The sequence below is a fragment of the Amblyraja radiata genome, chromosome 34 (assembly GCF_010909765.2).
Source record: "Amblyraja radiata isolate CabotCenter1 chromosome 34, sAmbRad1.1.pri, whole genome shotgun sequence".
In the NCBI taxonomy this organism is placed as follows: Eukaryota; Metazoa; Chordata; class Chondrichthyes; order Rajiformes; family Rajidae; genus Amblyraja; species Amblyraja radiata.
Window position 1 is genome coordinate 12,659,249 of NC_045989.1, and position 20,331 is coordinate 12,679,579.

At 40.5% G+C, this 20,331-nt stretch overlaps 1 protein-coding gene across 2 annotated transcripts in view; it reads left to right on the forward strand.

Annotated features, from left to right (window-relative positions):
• spg11 (SPG11 vesicle trafficking associated, spatacsin) overlaps positions 1-20,331 on the forward strand; it is a 114,915-nt gene that overhangs the window by 77,444 nt on the left and 17,140 nt on the right. For both annotated transcript variants that reach the window (XM_033050633.1, XM_033050634.1), the window contains exons 28-31: positions 9,849-10,011; positions 13,640-13,854; positions 15,778-16,537; positions 19,692-19,840. In XM_033050633.1, coding sequence (XP_032906524.1) covers positions 9,849-10,011; positions 13,640-13,854; positions 15,778-16,537; positions 19,692-19,840 — 1,287 coding nt within the window. The remainder of the gene's footprint in view (positions 1-9,848; positions 10,012-13,639; positions 13,855-15,777; positions 16,538-19,691; positions 19,841-20,331) is intronic.

The following is a 20,331-nucleotide window of genomic DNA, read 5'->3' on the forward strand; positions in this document are numbered from 1 at the left end:
AAGACCCTGTACAACTGCAGTAGAACCTCCCTGCTCCTATACTCAAATCCTTTTGCTATGAAAGATAACATACCATTCGCTTTCTTCACTGCCTGCTGCACCTGCATGCCTACTTTCAATGACTGGTGTACCATGACACCCAGGTCTCGCTGCATCTCCCCTTTTCCTTGTCGGCCACCATTTAGATAATAGTCTGCTTTCCTGTTTTTGCCACCAAAATGGATAACCTCACATTTATCCACATTATACTGCATCTGCCAAACATTTGCCCACTCACCCAGCCTATCCAAGTCACCTTGCAGTCTCCTAGCATCCTCCTCACAGCTAACACTGCCCCCCAGCTTAGTGTCATCCGCAAACTTGGAGATATTGCCTTCAATTCCCTCATCCAGATCATTAATATATATTGTAAATAGCTGGGGTCCCAGCACTGAGCCTTGCGGTACCCCACTAGTCACTGCCTGCCATTGTGAAAAGGACCCGTTTACTCCTACTCTTTGCTTCCTGTTTGCCAGCCAGTTCTCTATCCACATCAATACTGAACCCCCAATGCCGTGTGCTTTAAGTTTGTAAACTAATCTCTTACCACTTACCACTTCCCGGCTAACCTGGATTTCACTCAATTCCTCCAACTCCTTTGACCCGCGGTCTCCTGCTATTTCCGGCAGATTATTTATGTCTTCCTTAGTGAAGACGGAACCAAAGTAGTTATTCAATTGGTCCACCATATCCTTGTTCCCCATGATCAACTCACCTGTTTCTGACTGCAAGGGACCTACATTTGTTTTAACTAATCTCTTTCTTTTCACATATCTATAAAAAATTTTGCAGTCAGTTTTTATGTTCCCTGCCAGTTTTCTTTCATAATCTATTTTACCTTTCCTAATTAAGCCCTTTGTCCTCCTCTGCTGGTCTCTGAATTTCTCCCAGTCCTCCGGTATGCTGCTTTTTCTGGCTAATTTGTACGCATCATCCTTCGCTTTGATACTATCCCTGATTTCCCTTGTTATCCACGGATGCACTACCTTCCCTGATTTATTCTTTTGCCAAACTGGGATGAACAATTTTTGTAGTTCATCCATGCAGTCTTTAAATGTCTTCCATTGCATATCCACCGTCAACCCTTTTAGAATTAATTGCCAGTCAATCTTGGCCAATTCACGTCTCATACCCTCAAAGTTACCTTTCTTTAAGTTCAGAACCATTGTTTCTGAATTAACAATGTTTTGGTGTTGTTCTTGAGACATTGATGACTGAATCGATTACTGGGCCATCTCAGCGGGTAGTTACGAATGACCTATATTGGTGTGGCATTGAGGTGCGGATCAGACCACAGGTTGAGGGCAGAGTGATTTCTTATCCCAAAGAACATTAGTGAAGCAGGTGGGTATTGGCAACAATGCAGTGGTTGCATGGTCACCTTTAACCAATACCAGTTGTTATTTAATTAACTGTACTTGATTTCCTTGTCTGCTTGGTGGTGATTATTAGTCTCCCAATCAAATCATTATGATTTATTATTTTCCACTTCTGAAAACAATGCGTAAAGGTCAGTTTTACTCATGCAGCCTCATTAAATGAAGGCACAAACAACCACAGATGCTGGAAGGGGAAGGGTCTCGACCCAAAATGTCGAATGTCCATTTTTCTCAACAGATGCTGCCTCATCTGCTGAGTTCCACCTGCAGACTTCTAGTTCCAAGCTCATTAAATGGGGATCTTTGTAACTTCAATGTTTTGGAGTCAACATTTTAAAACTGTAATGATGTTTGACAGTCAGACTAAGTTAGAGGCTAAAATCAATTTTCCTGGGGATTGTAATTACTGAAATAATGGAATCTGTCTCGCAATTTAGAGCTTTTCCAATAACTTGCAATGTAATAAACTCAGTGTTACTATAATTGTTTTCAAATGATGTTAAGTCTCCCTCGGCCCTTTTTTACTCATTGGACCCTGTCACTTGGAAGGAACGTTAGAGTAATTTACAGGGATTCAGGATGTTTTCAGATTGTTTCCCTTTGTCAGAGTCATAGTCTTACAACAAAGAAACAGGTTCTTCGGCCCAACTCATCCATGCCAACCTAGATGGCCCATCTAAGATGGTCCCATTTACCCATGTTTTGCCTCTCCCATTAATATGTTCCATTTCCTATCCATGCACCTGCCGAAATATCTTTTAAATGTTGTTGTTATACCTGCCGCAACTACTTCTGGCAACTCGTTCAATATACCCCCTATACTCTGTGCAATAAAGTTCCTATTAAATCTTCCCCCTCTCACCTTAAACCTATGCCCTCTAATTCTTGATTCCCTTTACCCGAGGAACAGGTTTCCTACATTCACCCTATATCTTCCCCTCATGATTTTATATGAATCCATAAGATCACTCCTCACCATCCTGCCCTCCAAGGAATAAAGCTCTAGCCTCTCCAACCTCTCCCTATAACTCAAGGTTTCAAGGTCAGTTTATTGTCACATGTACCAATTAAGGTATAGTGAAATTCGAATTACCCCCCTAAGTCCTGGCAAAATCCTCATAAATCCTTCCTGCAACCATTTCAACTTAATGGCATCCTTCCTATAGCAGGTTGGAAGGTGGTGGGGGGGAAAGGGGGAGACCATTTTTCAGTCACTTCCTTGACGGAGAGGCGACTTTTTCCATGTCGCTTCTCCGCCTCCCCTCTCGCGGCCTAACTGCTTAGATTGGAGCGGCCTTTCCCGGAGTCGGGCCCAGAGCTTCAGCAGTGGGCGCAGCGTGGACTTTTCTATCGCGGAGCGGGCGAACCCTTGCCGGGGGTCGCCAGAAACGAGTGCTCCAATCGCTGGCCTGGTAACTTTGGCATCATGGGGTTTTGGTCTGCGGAGCTTCTAGCCGCGGGCATGACGTGGACTTACCATCCGGAGTCTGGGATCCCTTGCCGGGGATCGCCGGGGAAGTGCTCCGAACGCCGGCCTGCAGCCTATAACATCCTGAAGTCGCGGTCTCCGGTAAGAAAGTGGCCGATTCGTGCGCTCCAAGCAGCGGAGTGTGTTCGACCGTCCCGACGTCGAAGTTTCGATCATCCAGACGAGAGGGCTTGTACATCTGGCCGTCCGTAGCAGCGACTACGGAGGGTTTATGGCCCTGACCATGGATGAACAAAATGAGGAGGACTGACTGAACTTTGTTGCCTTCCACCACAGTGAAGAATGCTGTGGTGGATGTTTGTGTTGAATTCTATAGTGTTGTGTGTGGTTTTTCCAACTGTATCGCTGCTGGCAAATTCATTTCACTGTGCCTTAGTAAGTAAGTAAGTAAATTTTATTTATATAGCACGTTTAAATCAACTCGCGTTGAAACCAAAAGTGCTTTACATAAAAGAAATAATAAAGTTTCCGTACATCCATAGAAAAATTAAAAATATGAAAAATAACACAACACATTATAGAATTCAACATGAACGTCCCCCCACAACAGAATCAAAAATTTCCACTGTGGGGAAAGGCATCAAAAAGTTAAGTCCTCTTCCTCTGTGAAACACCCGAGGTCGGGGCCTATTCGTGGCCTCCGCAGCCAGTCTTAGTTGGTGCATGTGCCGAATAAATTTGACTTTGACTGACTTTGAAGTTAGCTCAGATTATTTCAATGTTTATGGACCTGGCTAGTGAATAGATTATTGAGGGCTGTGACTGCGATGGAAGCAATGAAGGGGATTCGTTCAAGCTGTGAAAGGCGTCAGAAATCTGAAAACGGCAGAAGAATACTGGAAATGCCCAGTAGCTCAGGCAGGGCCAGAGGAGGGAGAGAAATCAAGTTAAGATTATAAATGGGTAATCTTGCAGCGAAGCAGACGAGTGTTACATTTAGCATTGTCCCCCTGAGGTTTCAGCGTGCCGAGACAGAAGTCGAAGTGCTGGTTCTCAGACTTGCATTGGGCTTTGTAGTAACAGTGTAGTATATGGCAGATAGGTCAGGGTAGAGAATTAAAATGACAAGTTCAGGGTCACTCTTGTGGGCTGAATGCAGTCACTCTGCATAGTGGTGATCTAATCTGCATTTGGGTACATCAGTGGAGAGTAGTCAGTGCAAGTTTGAAGAAAGGCAAATTATTCTGAAACTTCATAGATTGGGTCGCCGAATGGTGGGTCAAGACAAGGTAAAGAGACAGATCAGAAGAGACAGCTACATCTCCTCTGATTGCATTGGGACGAGCTATGAGGTGGAATGGTAGATATAGAAGAGCAGACCAGGCAGTTGTGAAGGGCATGGGCCCTTCAGTGCTGAATGGGAAAACAAGTGGGAAGGTGGCGTGGTGGTGAATCTCATTGGAGGTGGCAGAAATCGTGAAGGATGATCTGTTGAACATGGAGCCTGGAGAAGTGGAAGATGAGGTTGAGAAGAATCCTATCTCTGATCAGGCCAGGAAGAGATGCATTGAGAGAAGAGATGCAGGAAATAGATGGGGTACATTGCCCATGGGCCTGTCAGCATGCTGAGAGAGGCCATTGTCACTAATTTCTGGTTCTCAAAAAGAAAGTTAAGGGGGGTGGGGGTGGAATTGCAGGAAGAATTGACGTCAAGCTATATTTAACAATTGAACTTTATATGTTTAAATATCATTGAATTTGGCAGCATTAACTGAAGAATAGCAACTGTATGGAAAAACTCTTTCTTTCCCCATCCCCTTTCTCATATCAAATTACATGACAAGGAAGCAATTGTTCACTCTGAGCACTTCATAAATTGTTCTAAATATGTTTTCCATGGCTTAAAGGCGCCTAAGAGATCCATGAGATCAACTTTCCTGTTGTTCACTCGCTGGCCCATTCTGGGCCTGATCTGGTGTTTCAAAGAGTGTAGGATAACCATTTAAGTTAGGAAATGTATTAGACTCAGCCGTTTCAGCAAGAGAGCCACGTTTGTAAATTTGATCCAGCAGAAATTCTATTAATGCACGTACATTTGAAGCATTTGTAATTTTCTTAGTTCGCAATATTCAACATGGGGTCCTTCATAGGTTCATAAGTCATAGGAGCGGAGTTAGGCCATTCAGCCCATCGAATCCACTCCACCATTCAATCATGGCTGATCTATCGTTCCCTTTCAACCCCATTCTCCTGCCTTCTCCCCATAACCCGTGACGCCCTTGTGCACATTAACATGAGTTCTTTGTATGATTGAGTATTGCCTAACCATACAAAGGATTGTAGGGTGATAGTTAATGTTGGTGTTTTGTTTGAATGGTGGGTAACTGGAACATCATCCCTGTCAAAGCTGCTGTACATATAAAAAGGTACAAATATTCCACTATGTCAATATGTCATCCTCAGAATTTCCCAATGAACATGGCCCCAATATAAACATAATTTAACTGTATACAATTCAGTGCAGACGAGTAGTTTGAGGTATATTTTTAAGTGCTGCATCCACACTACTATTTGTTTTTAACTGTATTGTACAAGATATGTAGCAATGTTACAAAATTTTGAGATTTTAAAAATCAAGTCTGTAATTTATCCCATCAGATAAAGCATAAAAATAAGTTTAATTTGACACCTAATTCACTTTCATATCTCAAGTATTTAAAATGTTATGGCCATTTTCATACTCGGAAATGAGCATCTTGTTCCCTATTGATTTTCTATGGACATAACAAAAAAGCTGTGATCGTGAACAGTCAAAAGCCCATAACTTTCTTAAAATTTAAGAGAACTGAATGAAATTTTCAGTTATCATAGATTGAAGCATTCTGAAACAAATATAAAATAATCTTACTTGGATGACCTGAAATTAAAGCATATAATTAGTTAGTTACCTAATTGTAGCTAATTTCAGACTTCAATTACTAGATCTAAACATCTATCCATTTCTTAATAAATGATTAACATTTTTAAATAGCCTAAATGTCCAAATAATATTCACAAATAATTCACAATAAAACATGATTTTTAAATTTCATTTACATTAATTTATAGACCAAATGGAAGGAATTTAGTGTTCAATTGCTGTAAATAAATGCCCATTTAAATCAGCTTTCTAGTGGGTCCCTGTGGAACGCGCTGGTTTAGAACGTTCACATTGCGGTAGATTTGTGCCCCCAAATGCCCAGAAAAATACTGCGGGATATAATGGGCCCAAAATGAGCTACTCGCAATATTAAACTTTGTATAAAGGGATCTTTAGAAGCCCTTTTTAATGTAAAAATATACAACCTACCTTCAGTTGCTTGCTTTATGAGACCCTGCGGTTGCTGGCGGTCGCGGGTTTAGAGATTGATTTTTAAACTATTATAACTATTATACGAGGCCTTTAAAACTAATAATAGCTTTTGCGACGGGGACTTCCAGCGATTTTTCGTTAATAATTAACTAGGCTGAACATCTTCGATTTGAACAGCCTAGAGAAAATCGCGTTTTAAACCCGCCCCCTCTAAACGGCGCCAAAATCGCGCACACCCTCAGCGGCAGATTTTCAACGACGCTTCAGGTAGGCTTTGCAACATACCTAAGATATGTGAGGGATTTTTGAAAGATTGTTATATAATGGCACTTAGCCTTTCAAGGAAAGGACACTTGCGTAGTTAAACTTGGATTATTTAGCATATGAAAACTTTTTCACCAGACAGGAAAGCTCTGCCAAATTTCATGTGTAGTAAATCATTTGTACCGTGCCAAGTAGTGGGTGAGTAGATTATCAGTGATGCAGCAAGATCCACATTACATTTAACTGCTCACAGAGCTACAACGTGGCTGTTTCTGCTCATGTATTAGTATACAGTATATGACAAAGGATTCTGAAGCTGGGTTATGGAATACAGTGAAGTTCCCTTTACTGTATGTTCCCTTCCCTTTACATGACTTTTCCTTTAAACTGAAGATAGACACAAAATGCTGGAGTAACTCAGCGGGCCAGGCAGCATCTCTGGAGAAAAGGAATAGGTGCCATTTTGGGTTGAGATCCTTCTTCAGACTGGTGGATTCATTCAAAGGTTAAGGAACAATGTTAAAATATTTCCAGATGCATGGCCTGGCTGATTTCCAGATCCTCCTCATAATAACCCCAGCTTCATGCCATCTGTGATGACATGGTTTTCATTCCTGGCTCCTTTCCAGAATAAACAAAGAACAGCAGAAAAATGGTCAGAGAAGCTGGTTTTAATATTATATCCAGTGAAACTCATTACCAGATCAGTTTCCATATCAACACTGCGTTCTCGTTTCAGCACTTCAGGCTCCTCTGTTGGCATTTGAGATGCACTAGTTACATGTCTGCCGCTGAATTCTGCCAATTCCTGGCACTGTTCTTGAACTCTCCAGAAGCTGCCTCACGAGTGAGGTCTTGGAGACTAGATAAAGACCATCACTCTTATTGGCGTAACCATATCCAACTTCATATCCATCGTAACTTCATCTGCAAAACTATTATCAGCAGACTGGCGTTTGCCATCAATCAGGGAATTGTACACAGTGGACTCAACATGAACTACGAGAGAAAAGGAGAGGTTGATGAGTACGAGTGGTTCAACATTTCACTCATCTATCATTTCACTTCTCAGCCTCCTTTGCTTCAGCCTCTCCTTAGATCTCAAGCTCTCCAATCCAGGCAATATCCTTGTGAATCTTTTCTGCATCCCCTTTAGCATAATTATATAGTTGCCATAGTGTGGCATCCAGAACTCCACACACACACACACACACACACACACACACAGGCACACACACAACCATTTTGTACAGCTGTAACATGATGTCCCGACTCTTGTACTTAGTACCTCAGTCAATGAAGACAAGCGTGTCATACACTTTCTTCACCTTCTTCATACGCCGCCTTCACCTCCCTGCGTACCCTAAAATCTGATTGTTCAACAACATTCCCCAGGGCTCTGCTGTCAGGTGTGAATGTCTTGCACTAGTTTAACTTCCCAAAGCATATGACAGAGTTAAAACCATCAACCATCCTCTTACTATTCTTCCTGTTGACCTACACTCTTGAAACCTGAAGCAACCATCTTCTCAGTCCACCATATCTACAATTCTGGTGTCATTTGCAAATTTACATGCCCCCTACTTTCTCTTATAATACAGATGACACACATTAATACAGATGACAAACAATTATTTTTTAATAAAATGGCCTGGGGAGGAAAGAAAGAAGAGACAAACAAAATTCTTATATCAAATTCAACATGGTTTCTCTGTTTCCACCATTCAACAGGCAGCAAATTCCAGATACTAATTGTTCATGGCACAATATAAGCTTTCTACAACCAGTTGTCTCTGGTTCTCTTTGCACACACCTTCCTGACTTGACAAATATATTGCCATTCCTTCTTGGTCACTGTGTTTAAATGCTGAAATTCCTGTCCCGATATCATCAAGACATATCTTCACCAGAAAGACCACAGCAGTTCAAAATAATGGCTCATTAAAATCTGTTCAAAGTTGAAATTGTTGATGGTTTCCCTTTTTGAGTGTAATCCCCTCTTGATTTTGACTGAAACCATCTATTCTCTTGTGCTCTAAGGAGAACAATCCCATTTTTTCTGTCGATGTTAATCCTTTATCCATTGAACTAGTCCAATGATTTTTATCTGCATCCGCTCCAAGGTCTTGACATCTTCATGATGTGGTGCTTGGATTAGATTGGATAGATTCCAAAGGGGAATAAAGTGCAGAGAGATGGGGAAAGAACAGTGTGGGGGACTATTTGGTTTGTCCGGCAAATGGCTTCTTGTGTGCTTAATGGTTTCATGATATCCACTTGCGACCTTGCCATGACCCGGATCTCCACAGATGTTGTGTAACCATCTTGAACTTCCGCTTCAGATAGTGGACTGCAGAATCTAACAATGGATGGCGCTGGTTTGATAACTTACCATCCTTTAATAGTATATCCTATTCAGTGAATTGCCATTTTACAGCATAGTCAGTGGGTAATCACCTTTTTGAAGGGAAGTACAGAAGATTAGGCAGATATTGAGCTTCATTTGGTGCAGTGTTAATTTTCCGCCTGGTATATATTTACACAGTTGTTTGTCACCAAGTTGGGAAATCACCTTGCAAATATCCTTTGAAGAAAAGTCCATAGATATTTTACACCGAAATAGAATTATGAATTGTTTCCTAGCGATAACTGATGTTATAATTTTAAAGTACAATTCAGGCAGAATTATATTGGATGTCATTTTTAGTCACAATGTGTAATCTTTTATTATACTTACAACACAGAAGAAAACCATTTGAAGCATGAGATCCATGCCAGTTCCCAGGGCAATCATTAATCCCATTGCTCTTTTCTTCAACTCCCTCTATCCTGCAACTTGCATGTTTTTCATATGCCCATCGTCTCCCTATTAACTCTTTGTGTAAATTGCATACATCAAGGTATAATTTACAACAGCCAATTTACCTACCAACATACCTTTGGGATGTGGGAGAAAACCGTAGAATTCAGAAGAAAGCCACATAGTTATGGAGGGGACATGCAAACTCCACACAGACAGCACCCAAGGCCAGGATGGAAACCGGGTCCCTGGAACGATGAGGCAGCAGCTTTATTACCTGCTGCAACATCACACTCTCAGGACTAAACTAGATTATGTGCTGAATAACAAGGCTGCATTGATTACATTGTCCATATATACAGTACATTCCATATGTTAACCTAAAATTTGGTCTGTTGATATGAAGGAACATTAAGCAGTTGTGGGCATCCTGCTGAAAATTGTGATAGTGCGTGATAATCCAAGACCACCAGAAGCCTATAGTTTAGCAAAAGTCATAACAAAATAAGAATGATTCTGAGTGTCTTAAAATATTCCAGATGTACAGAACTTGATTCTTACCAGTCTTTATTTTCCTTACCACAGCTGAAGGCTGCAGATAAACCAGACACGAACATTTCAGTGGAGTGGATGGAGTCACAGGCTAGTCTGCTGCTGAAGCTGATGATGCAACAATGTCCAACACAGTATGAACTTGGAAAGCTTTTGCAGTTACTGGCTGATGTGGACTACACCTTTGTATCTAATGGTAAAGATGTTTTCAAATCGAGATCTTTATTAACATAGTGCTTTTTCCCCAACCTTGGGGTGCCTTCAAGTACATCACATATACTCAAAGATCAAGTCACTAGGGATGGGGAATTCTCAATGTTGGGAATCCTTTGAGCGGAGTTTCTACTCACATCACTCTCAGGTGGTTGACCACATTTACTAAGTGAAGGGGCACATTTCTAGACTCTGCAGCAGATTAGCCTCTCAGCATTTGCTTGAAGAACTTTATATTTCAAATAGATTGCTCTGTACAAAGGGTTGTATGCCCAGTCTAATTCTATCTCTTCATCAACTAATTCCCTCTGCCTAGGAAGGTATATTAGATTCCCTTTAAGGCAAACATGTCTTCTGATAAAGGGAATAATAACACCTTGCTTCAGATGTGGTTTCATAAGCCCCAACACATTTGCATTGGGAGTTCTTTATTATTATTCTACAATTCTTTTGTAAAATAGGTTATGATACCGTTTGCTTTCCTAATTTCTTGCTAAACACAGGTTTGCATTCTGTGCGGTATATCATGAAAAACAAACCACTTATTGCTGAGGCTAAGTGCCTGAGGCATTTAAGAACAATATGACCCATAACACTCGATGCTATTTTTTCTCTTGACAATTGTTAGCTTCCTGACCCATGTCCTACATTACAAACAGCTCACATGCAAGTTGCGTGTCAAAATGAAGAGCATTTTCTCCATGAAATCTCCTGTACTGCCTTAGGTTCCTTACAAAATAAAATGACAATCAGGTGCTTCCTCTTGTGTCGGGTAAGAACAGAGCAAGCTACAAACCATCTGTGAACTCTAGTTGTGCACCCACACCGAACTGAATCATTTTGACAAACGGTTGGGGGCAAGTCATGACCATAGACGATGAAGAATTTGGTTGTCAATAAATAGGAAGCTGTATATAATCCTAATACCATGAAGGCTCCCTGATTCCTTTTACATGAGGGATATTCGGTTGATTCACATTTCAAACACCTTGTGAAATACATCACAATATATCTGTTCCATAAAAAGGTGTCCTCATATATTCCTCATTTTTCTAAACAGTCTCAGTGTTAGATTTTCTAAACTGCTCTCCTGCTGTTATATGTGTTTCACGCTCCTTCAGGTGTGATAGCGACTTCAATCAGATCTTTTTGTAAATGACAGGTTAGAAGACTGTGCCAGGATCATTTTCAGTGGGAATCCAGGATCAGCATTTGATTTGTAATCGCCTGACACTTTTCAGTACTGTCTGTCATGACCCTTGTACCTTGCCGTTAAGCAAATGTCTAGGACGGCTTCACTGTGCTTGTGAATAAAATCTGGTATCAAATGGAAAAATGCAAGGTAATGAAATCAGCACACAGCTCCCAGATCAGTTTACATCTGAAGGAGAAGGATGGCATATGGTTTGCATTATTAGTAAAAGCTTTGATTCCTGAACAAGGAAATTAATTTCATACAGGATAAACCAGAATCTAATCATATGGAAGCAATTTTCTATTTGTCATGAATCATGCAGGAAGGTGATAGCTTACTGTAATCTCTCTATTCAGCAAATAGGGTATAATTTAAAATTATTTCAAAGACGTCTTTTCTACCTTTTATAGAGGAACAAAAAGCTTGCAAACCAAGTTTCTGCTGAAAGGGAACCCATGATGATTAGATTCATCTTTTCTTTGGTTTGTTAGCGGATGAAAAGTCCCCATTTGGAACTTTTCACAAATGTGAAATACTTTTTGAATAAGTTACTGGTAACAAAATGAAACTCCACAGAACGTTTTCCTTATATTCTGCTAATGAATGGAACAGCCAGTGTTTGCAGCTCGATAATATTCTACATAAGTACTCATGACTGTTCAAATCTGACTTTGACTTTTGGACACCCTCGTCTAATTTGTCTATTTTAGCAATAGAAGTTCTAATTAAGCAGAAACTGCAAGTAATTTAAACAGGAGAAATTGATAACGATGTTGAGTTACAGTGTGAACAACCACTGTGCCTAAACAATGCTAGAGAGGACCAAGCTATGCTTGTCTTCACACACCGTCAGTAGATGGCAGGATTGTTGTAACCATTAGCTCAGCCCAGGAACAAATTCATCCATTCTGTGGAGGACCAACATTAACTAGCTGGGTGCTGGATTCAGGCATTTCTGGGATAAAGTGGGAGACTAGAGAGGGACCAAGACATGGAGTGCGTGTGTGGCAGGAGTAGCACATGGTTCTGATGTGGAGGCAAGAAGTGATTCTACTCACTGATGTTTTAAGTAGATTTACAAAAATTACCCCTTGTGATCTCCAGTGGTGCCATTTAACAGCCAATAATGGTTAAACCAGTGCAAAACATGAGCTTACTGGGTGTCTTAGCTTGTGTAGTGGTCAGCAATGCAGAGATATCCTTTATAATTCAATCACAGGTTGATACTCGATCCCATTGATGGTGATGTCTGTGTTACTGCGCACAACAGTCACAGAAACTGTGCCTGAAAATCAGGCAAAACACTCTCCAATTGTTACCCTCATATAACTATACGAACATCATATTTATTTTCACATTGTTACAATGAAGGAGTTCTGGAACAATTTATATAGATATCTCTGATAGTCTCAAGGTTGGGTAACCCTATCAGTCATATGGCATTTTTTCCTTTTCTGGTAACTTTTTTTTTCAATTTCACCTCTATTGAAGAAAGTGAAACGACAATTTGTGTGAGCCCACCTTGCAGAAACAAGCAACTGGAGTCTGATAAAGGATCCCAGCCCAAAACGTCACCTTTCCAAGTTCTCCAGAGGTGCTGCCTAACCCATTGAGTTACTCCAGCACTTTGTGTTCTCTTGGCACCTTGAGGCTTTGTTAAAGTCACAGCATCTCCACCAGTTGCCCAATATTAACTTTGTGTAAAACTTCCAACAGTACATTTTGTTATTAGACAAATGCAGTTAATTGTATTTTTTTAATACAGCATTTGTCTTAGGCAGATATAATAATAACAAGCTAAATTATTTTGATATTAATTTGTACAGTATAAAATGATATTTTTAATCTAAAAAAAAAAGCCCCTTCCAGCATTGTTGGACGTCATCATTGGATGACAGGATATTGAAAAACGGTGAAGACTTTTTACCAGTTTTGTAGGTTGTACCAACCCCCCAAAAATAAATAGTTACCTCAAAGTTTATTCCACATTATTGTCTTACTTTCCTCAGGATAATGGAACTTTGTTACTTGATAAATATTCCAATTGATTAGTGTATAAATGTAAATAATTTGGTGTACATATAGTGGATGGTGTACATATGGTGTTAAGCTGCTAAATTTGTATAAGATAATTGCAAGCAGTTGAATAAGGGGTGGGAATTAATAAGCTTTGGGGCTTCTTCCTGCTCCTTTTCGGACACATACGATTTGATTTATTTATAGATATTGTTTATGACACTTTATAAATATTCTTGTTTTGTTTTTTATATGCTGTTTCACACTTGCTTTTTATTTTATTCTGTTCGAAATAAATAATAAAATAAAATAAAAAAATTAAATAAATTAAAACATTTTGAAATGTTCACATCTAGTTTATGTTGCAATGCATAATTGAAGGTTTGCCTCTCATAATTAGGTCCGGATTTCCAAAAACTGAGCCAACTTGCTCATCTCCTGCAGGAAACGTCAATCTCCATCGATCACTCGCTCTTCTCTGACTGCAGTGTGGAAACCCTACAGTATGTGTGTGGGAATATTCTGAACCAGTTGCAGAAGAAAGGACTCTTTGTTCTTGCGAGGCAGGTGGCAGATCTTGCCGAGCTGACGGTGGACAACTTGCTTGTTGATGAGGTGATGTTTTTGTTCATTTAGTTTGATCATAGGACAAAACTATAAATTAGGTCTAATATGCCTTGGTTTTGGTCATAATCATTGTTTTCTCAGTAGAGGGTATCGATGGAACAAGAGCTGTTCATAGATTTAATTCTGATTGGAAAGTTCCTTAGATTAGATTAGAACCAAAAATAAATGATTGTATTTCAGGACAATACAAAGTGCTTTACAGTACAGCTTCTAATGTAGCCACTGTTATAAATGAAGCATATGGTTGACATTCGTGACAAATACAATTGGATACTGACCATATTTAATAACACTGTGAGAGGGATATATATTGGCCTGGATGTTGAGGAGAGTTGCCCTACTCCTCAAGATAATGCCATTTTCTGACTATGTGAGAGGGCCTTGCTTTAATCTACCAACTGGTTAACAGCATTCCTGACTCTACCGTAGGTTTCACTGATTTGATTGAGTATTGAGGTAACCAAGAAGATTGATGAAGGTAGATGTTATCTGTATGGACTGTAATAAGACTTTTGACAAAGTCTCACATGGTAGACTAGCCCAGAGGGTAATGGGCCTGTCCCACTTAGGCGCTTTTTAAGCGACTGCAGGAGATTATGCAGTCGCCACATGTTTGCGGGCCAGTTGCCGGGGAGTCGCCTTCATGATCGTGAGGAGATCCTGCATTCTGGGATCTAGTCGCGGCCTCCTTATAGTCGCCGCTAATTGTTCAACATGTTGAAAAATTTGCAGCGACTAGAATGAAGCCGCCATGGAGAGTAGCAAGAATTCTCTATCTGTAGGTAGGTTGCCAGGAGGTCCTAGTGGGTTGCCAGGAGGTTGAATCGTCTCGTAGGTTATAGCCGGTGCTAACCGGTGAGTTTCATTGGCTCATTGGGAAAAAAGACGTAAGCAGTAGTTTTCAGAATGAAGGATAACCGACCTGTAATGTTAAATGTCCACCGAGCTTCACAGCCGTGTATCTCTGGCTTCTTAAAAGTTGTCTGCACTCCTTCTCCCCCCTCTTTTAAAGGACTTACCGTACATTTGGCTTTAGCCGCCTGAATTACATCATCAACCTTCCTGTTCATCGTGGTGTGTGTCTGTATCACTTTGGCTTTGTTCTGTGTGAATTTCACTCAGACAGCGCTCCCCCCACTTGCCCTGTCCCCCGCTTGCATAACGGACTGGTGACGGAAGCGTTGTGTGTGTGTGTGTGTGTTCCGCTCTGACTGTCGCTGTTCCAGTTGCCAGTTTTTCAGGCGACTGCCGGCAACTTGGCAGTCGACGGCTGTCGCCTGAAAAATCGCCTAAGTGGACAGGCCCATTAGGGTACAAGGCATGAAAGGCATTGGTTGGGTGATAGCAGGCACAGTGTAGTGGTGCATGCATGCTTTTCCAAGTGAAAATATGTAACATGGTGTACCACAGGATCGTGCTGCAACTTTTGTTGGTTATATGTACAAATGACTTGGATCAGAATGTAGGGCTTATGCTTACTAGGTTTTCAGAAGACACAAACATTGGGAGACATAGATAACAAATAAGGCTATGTACAGATACAGTGGGACATAATCAGCTGGAAAGTTGGGCAGCTGAATGGTCAAAAACTTTCTTACAACCATCAGGTTGAACCAACCTGTACAACCTTAATCTTACCTCAACAGTGGAACAATATGGACCACCTCTATAATGAAGCTGGACACAAAATGCTGGAGTAGCTCAGGGGGTGAGGCAGCATCTCTGGAGAGAAGGAATAGGTGACGATTCTTCAGACCCGAAACGTCACCCATTCCCTGATCGGTGATGGCCGGCATGATCTTGATGGGCTAAAGGGTCTTTTTCCATGCTTATTCTCTAAACTAAACTAACGAAAATAGAAAATTCCATATTGTGTTTCGATCCATTACTTAATTTCTTCTTCTCTTACAGGTGTCTCAGGAATTACAAGATTTGAAACGACGTGGTCAGTGGCAAAGGAAGGAGACGAGAATAAATTTTTGGAAAAAGTGCCACGATTGTTTCAAAAAGAATTTGATCTCCAATGTAGTTGCCTCAGAATTCTTCTTGTCCCAGGCCAATAATAAGCTGTCCACTAAGCCGCAATCGCCATTACCTTTGAAAGAAATGCTTCTGGATATTCAGGAAAAATGCATGTTGCTGATGATAGCCGGCCATTGGTTGTCAAGCAGCACACCACCACTCTTGGAACAGCTGGAGGAGGTGGAGAAGAGGATTTGGTTGTGCTACATCAGTCAGCAGACTTTGCTGATGTCCACAGCTTCAAGGTGTGCATGGCAGGTTTCAATCTGCGGCGAAATTACCTTTGAAGATGCCACCAAAGAGTTCCTATTCTCAAACCTGCCGGATCTGAACTCATCAAAGTACCTCAGGCTGGAAGGATTTCCAAACAAGGACTTGGCTTCCAAATGTAGGCTAGGAGCAGCAGAGAAAGAGGCCCTTAATATTTTGATTGGCAATTTATTAGATGGAGGATACATCCATGAAGCCAGTAGAGTCTGTAGATACTTTGAATCTTTTAACCAGGACTTATCACTAGTTCTCCACTGTAGAGCTTTAGCTTCAGGAGAAGCACAAACAACTGATTTCCACCCTTCAATCAAGATTCTTTTGACTACAGATGTTGCTTTGAATGGAGAGATGAGACACCATCGAAAAAGGACACCAAGCTGTAAGTTAGTTTATTTGTCATTGTTACAACTCCTGCAGGAGGCCATTTGGCCTATAGTGTTTGTACCAGGATCTTTGAAAGGGCAGGCACAAGAGACTGCAAATCAGAACAATCTACTGGAAGAACTCGGCAGGTTTAGCAGCAAATGTGGAGGGACAGGAATGGCGGACATCTTGATTCTAGACCCCTGAAGCAGGGTCTTGACACAAAAAGACAACTACCCCTTTGCCTCCACAGATGCTGCTTAACTTGTTGAGATTCTTCAGCAGTTTGTTTCTCACTCTTTGAAAGAAGCGTCTGAACTTAGTAACTCAATTCCAAACTTTGTGTCCTAACCTGGTGCGTTTCAAATATTATTTCACAAAATTATCTGTTAGTGTGTTCCAGGACCAAACTGCTCAATAGCAAAGCAACTGGAAGAGAATGCTTGCAGACAGTCCAGTAGCAAATCAGATTAATGGTATTCAAAAATGGCCATCAATGTGCTGGACTTTGGGGTGTGTGAGATAAATGGTGTGGAGGTAAAAGATGTGGAAATGGAAGAGAAAATGGCCTCATTCCTGTTGATGTCAATTTATGCCCCATCAATAATGTTTTAACAGCTTATAATAGCTTCTCCCATATCATGGAACCTTCAACAAGAGTTTAAGACATTGACAATTTATTCTGTTTATTTTCTTCAGTTTGTATTGATATAACGATGAGCTTGAAACTGTGTGCTTATTTGTCATGTTAAGAGGCCTCTTAAAATGCAAAGTTGATAGAGATAGTAAAGGGAGCATTGACTCAGGGTACAGCATAAATAATTCCACTGTTAATTGTTAATTCTAAATGCAATTTAATCCTTCCTCTCCTCATTGGTGTCAGGACAATTAATGTTCATCATTGTGAGAATTAACTCTGTCCAACAGGTAATGTTCCTGTCATTGAGCGTGGAATAATGATCACAATGTGACTGATTTCACAGATAGTCAATAACAGTGTGTGGAAGAGTTTGAATGTGTAGAAGTCTGCTGATTTTAAAGCACTCTGGAGAAGTTTGGGGTACTGGTTCATTTCATATTCAAGCAGCACACAAGAAGTGAACAACATTTGTGTGAATGAGGTAAAATTAGTTGGGGTAATTGGACTTGAATGTAATTAACCACCATAGGGCGGTACAGTGGCGCAGCGGCAGAGTTGCTGCCTTACAGCGCCAGGGACCCGGGTTCGATCCTGACTATGAGTGCTGTCTGTACAGAGTTTGTACGTTCTCCCCATGACCTGCGTGGGTTTCTCCGAGATCTTTGGTTTCCTCCCACACTCCAAAGACATACAGGTTTGTAACTTGGTATAAATGTAAATTTGTCTCTAGTGTGTGTAGGGTAGTGATAATGTGCGGGGATCGCTGGTCGGCGCGAACTCGGTGGGCCGAAGGGCCTATTTCCGTGGTGTATCTCTAAACTAAACTAAACCATTTAAACCATGCATTCTGTTCACCTCTGATGGTGGCAAGGCTGATGATAAGGTTATTAAGATGGCATTTGGGTTACTTTCCACAGTTGGCTGAGCTATAAAATAAATCGAGGTTATGCTAGAACTGTATAAAAATAGGCCACCACTTCATCACCCACACAATCCAGGGTTAACACAATGCAGGAAGGATGTAAGTGCTTAAAAAGGCTGATGTGCACTGATTATATCTTAATTGACAAACTTTCATTACACAGAGAGATTGCCTTTGCTGTGGTTATTTACTTTGGAATAAAGGCAGCCGAGCAGAGTTTAAAATGAAATAGAGGAACTTAGTTTGATCCTTCCTATTCACTATATTTCTTTGAGCAGAACTGTCCATAATCTGGAGAACTAGACCAGGGCTGCATTCAAACATGGGCGCAAGCAATGGCCTTCATTAACCAGGGATTGTACAATCATTATCTTTGGCATTCAGTCGCCTTACTGTCACAGAATTCCCAATCATCAAAATGTTTAATGTTACCAGCTAAATATATGCCACAGTTACAAGAGCAGGTTGGGTATATTGCAGAAAATGATTTGCATCCTGACATCCCAAAACCTTCCTACCATCCAGAAAGTTTAGGTTAGGTGTATGGTGAATCATTCTGTACTTGCCTAGATGAGTTCAGTGCCAACAGCACAACAGAGGCTTGAGTTTTTCCAGGACAAAGCAACATACTTAAATGATTTACAAAATGCACCAGAATTACTAACCCAGACTACTCCTAAAGCACCTCTTAAGTTCTGGCCACTGCTACAAATGGTATGGGCAGTAGGTGCAGGAGAACCCCTCCACTTACACAGTTCCTCTTCAACACACCTGATATCAAGAAAAAATGGCCCTTCATTCATAGTCACCAGCTCCAAATCCTGGAACTCTATACATCGGGATGGGTACTGAGGGAACCCTGACAGAAGACGTGCAGCCATTCATGGAGGTGGCGGTGTTGGGGAGTAAATACCAGTAATACCCCCACCTTATAAATAAATAAAGCACACACAAAGTATTTAAGCAAGCATTTGATGTGCTGTAATTTACAAGACTATGAACTGAAAACTGGGAATTGATTTAATAACTCTTGGTAAATTGTTGTGGCTAAACAGTCCCTTCTACATACATTTAAAGGACTTTGAGGCATCAGGAATGGAAATGCAAAGAAAACCGCTGAGTAGCTTCTGTTGCAAATTTGATCGATTTACAACATAATCTGCAAGAAAGAGTTTTCCTAACAGTACTTTCCTGCTTTTGGAAATATCAGATAGTTGCCATAAAAATAGAGAAAGGTGATGAACTCTGTCCTTTCATAGTTTAGATTAAGATGTATTCTTTGCCATGACAATTTCTGCTTTCCATCCAATAATTGCTCAGGAGAGTATTATTAATCTCTTATTATTAATAATTATTATTATTATTAGAAAATAATAATTGCATATTGTTTTGTACATTTTCTTTATTTAATCTGATTATTAACTGTATATTTTGTTGCTAAACGGTTACATCAGGTGACACTGGCTTCTAGATTTGGGCTCTACCGGATTTTACGCATTAAAATCACGTTCTCGTGTTTTTTATTGCACAATCAATAAGCAATCATATTTTTGTTGCACAATCAATAAGCAATCATGTTTTTCTTTCCTTATTTGATTCTGCTGACAGTGAGCAATGCAGCCTCATCATTTGTTCAGTGCCAGGAAGACAACATTTTTAAAGACCAGGTTGTTAAGGATGTGCAAATTCTCATTAACAAGAGCCACCATGGAAAGAGTTATTGCCATCAGATTCTTAGTTTATACGAGCTCTCAAAGGTACTGCATTCAATTTTTCTTACAATTCGTGTAACAATCTGGTAACGAATATTACCACTGTTCTTAAATTATATGTAGCTAAAAGTAAATCACTGCTAATCAGTGCTAAGAAAGAAATGTCTTACTCAATTAGTCCAAATAGATTTCCAGAAATGGGAGAATGATATAGGATTGTGTTCTCTAATAATGGTTTCATTCCAATCCCTGCTGTTATCCACCTTGTGCACTTGATCATTGCCAAAGTGCTGATGTGTGAGCAGTAATCAGTCACATTGCTACAAATCACTTGTGCAACTGATGATCATTTACTATCTCAGTTCAAATGCGCTGTGCATTCACCTTGGGGTAGTCTTGGGGATACATTATTTTACTCCATTTTGTTAGTATTTACAGTTATCTTAAAGCAAGCTTTCTTAATTTGCAGCGTTTATGCTAAAATGGATGTTTACAAGAAATGGATGCTGCACTGTCAATGTGAAGTTAGACAAAAG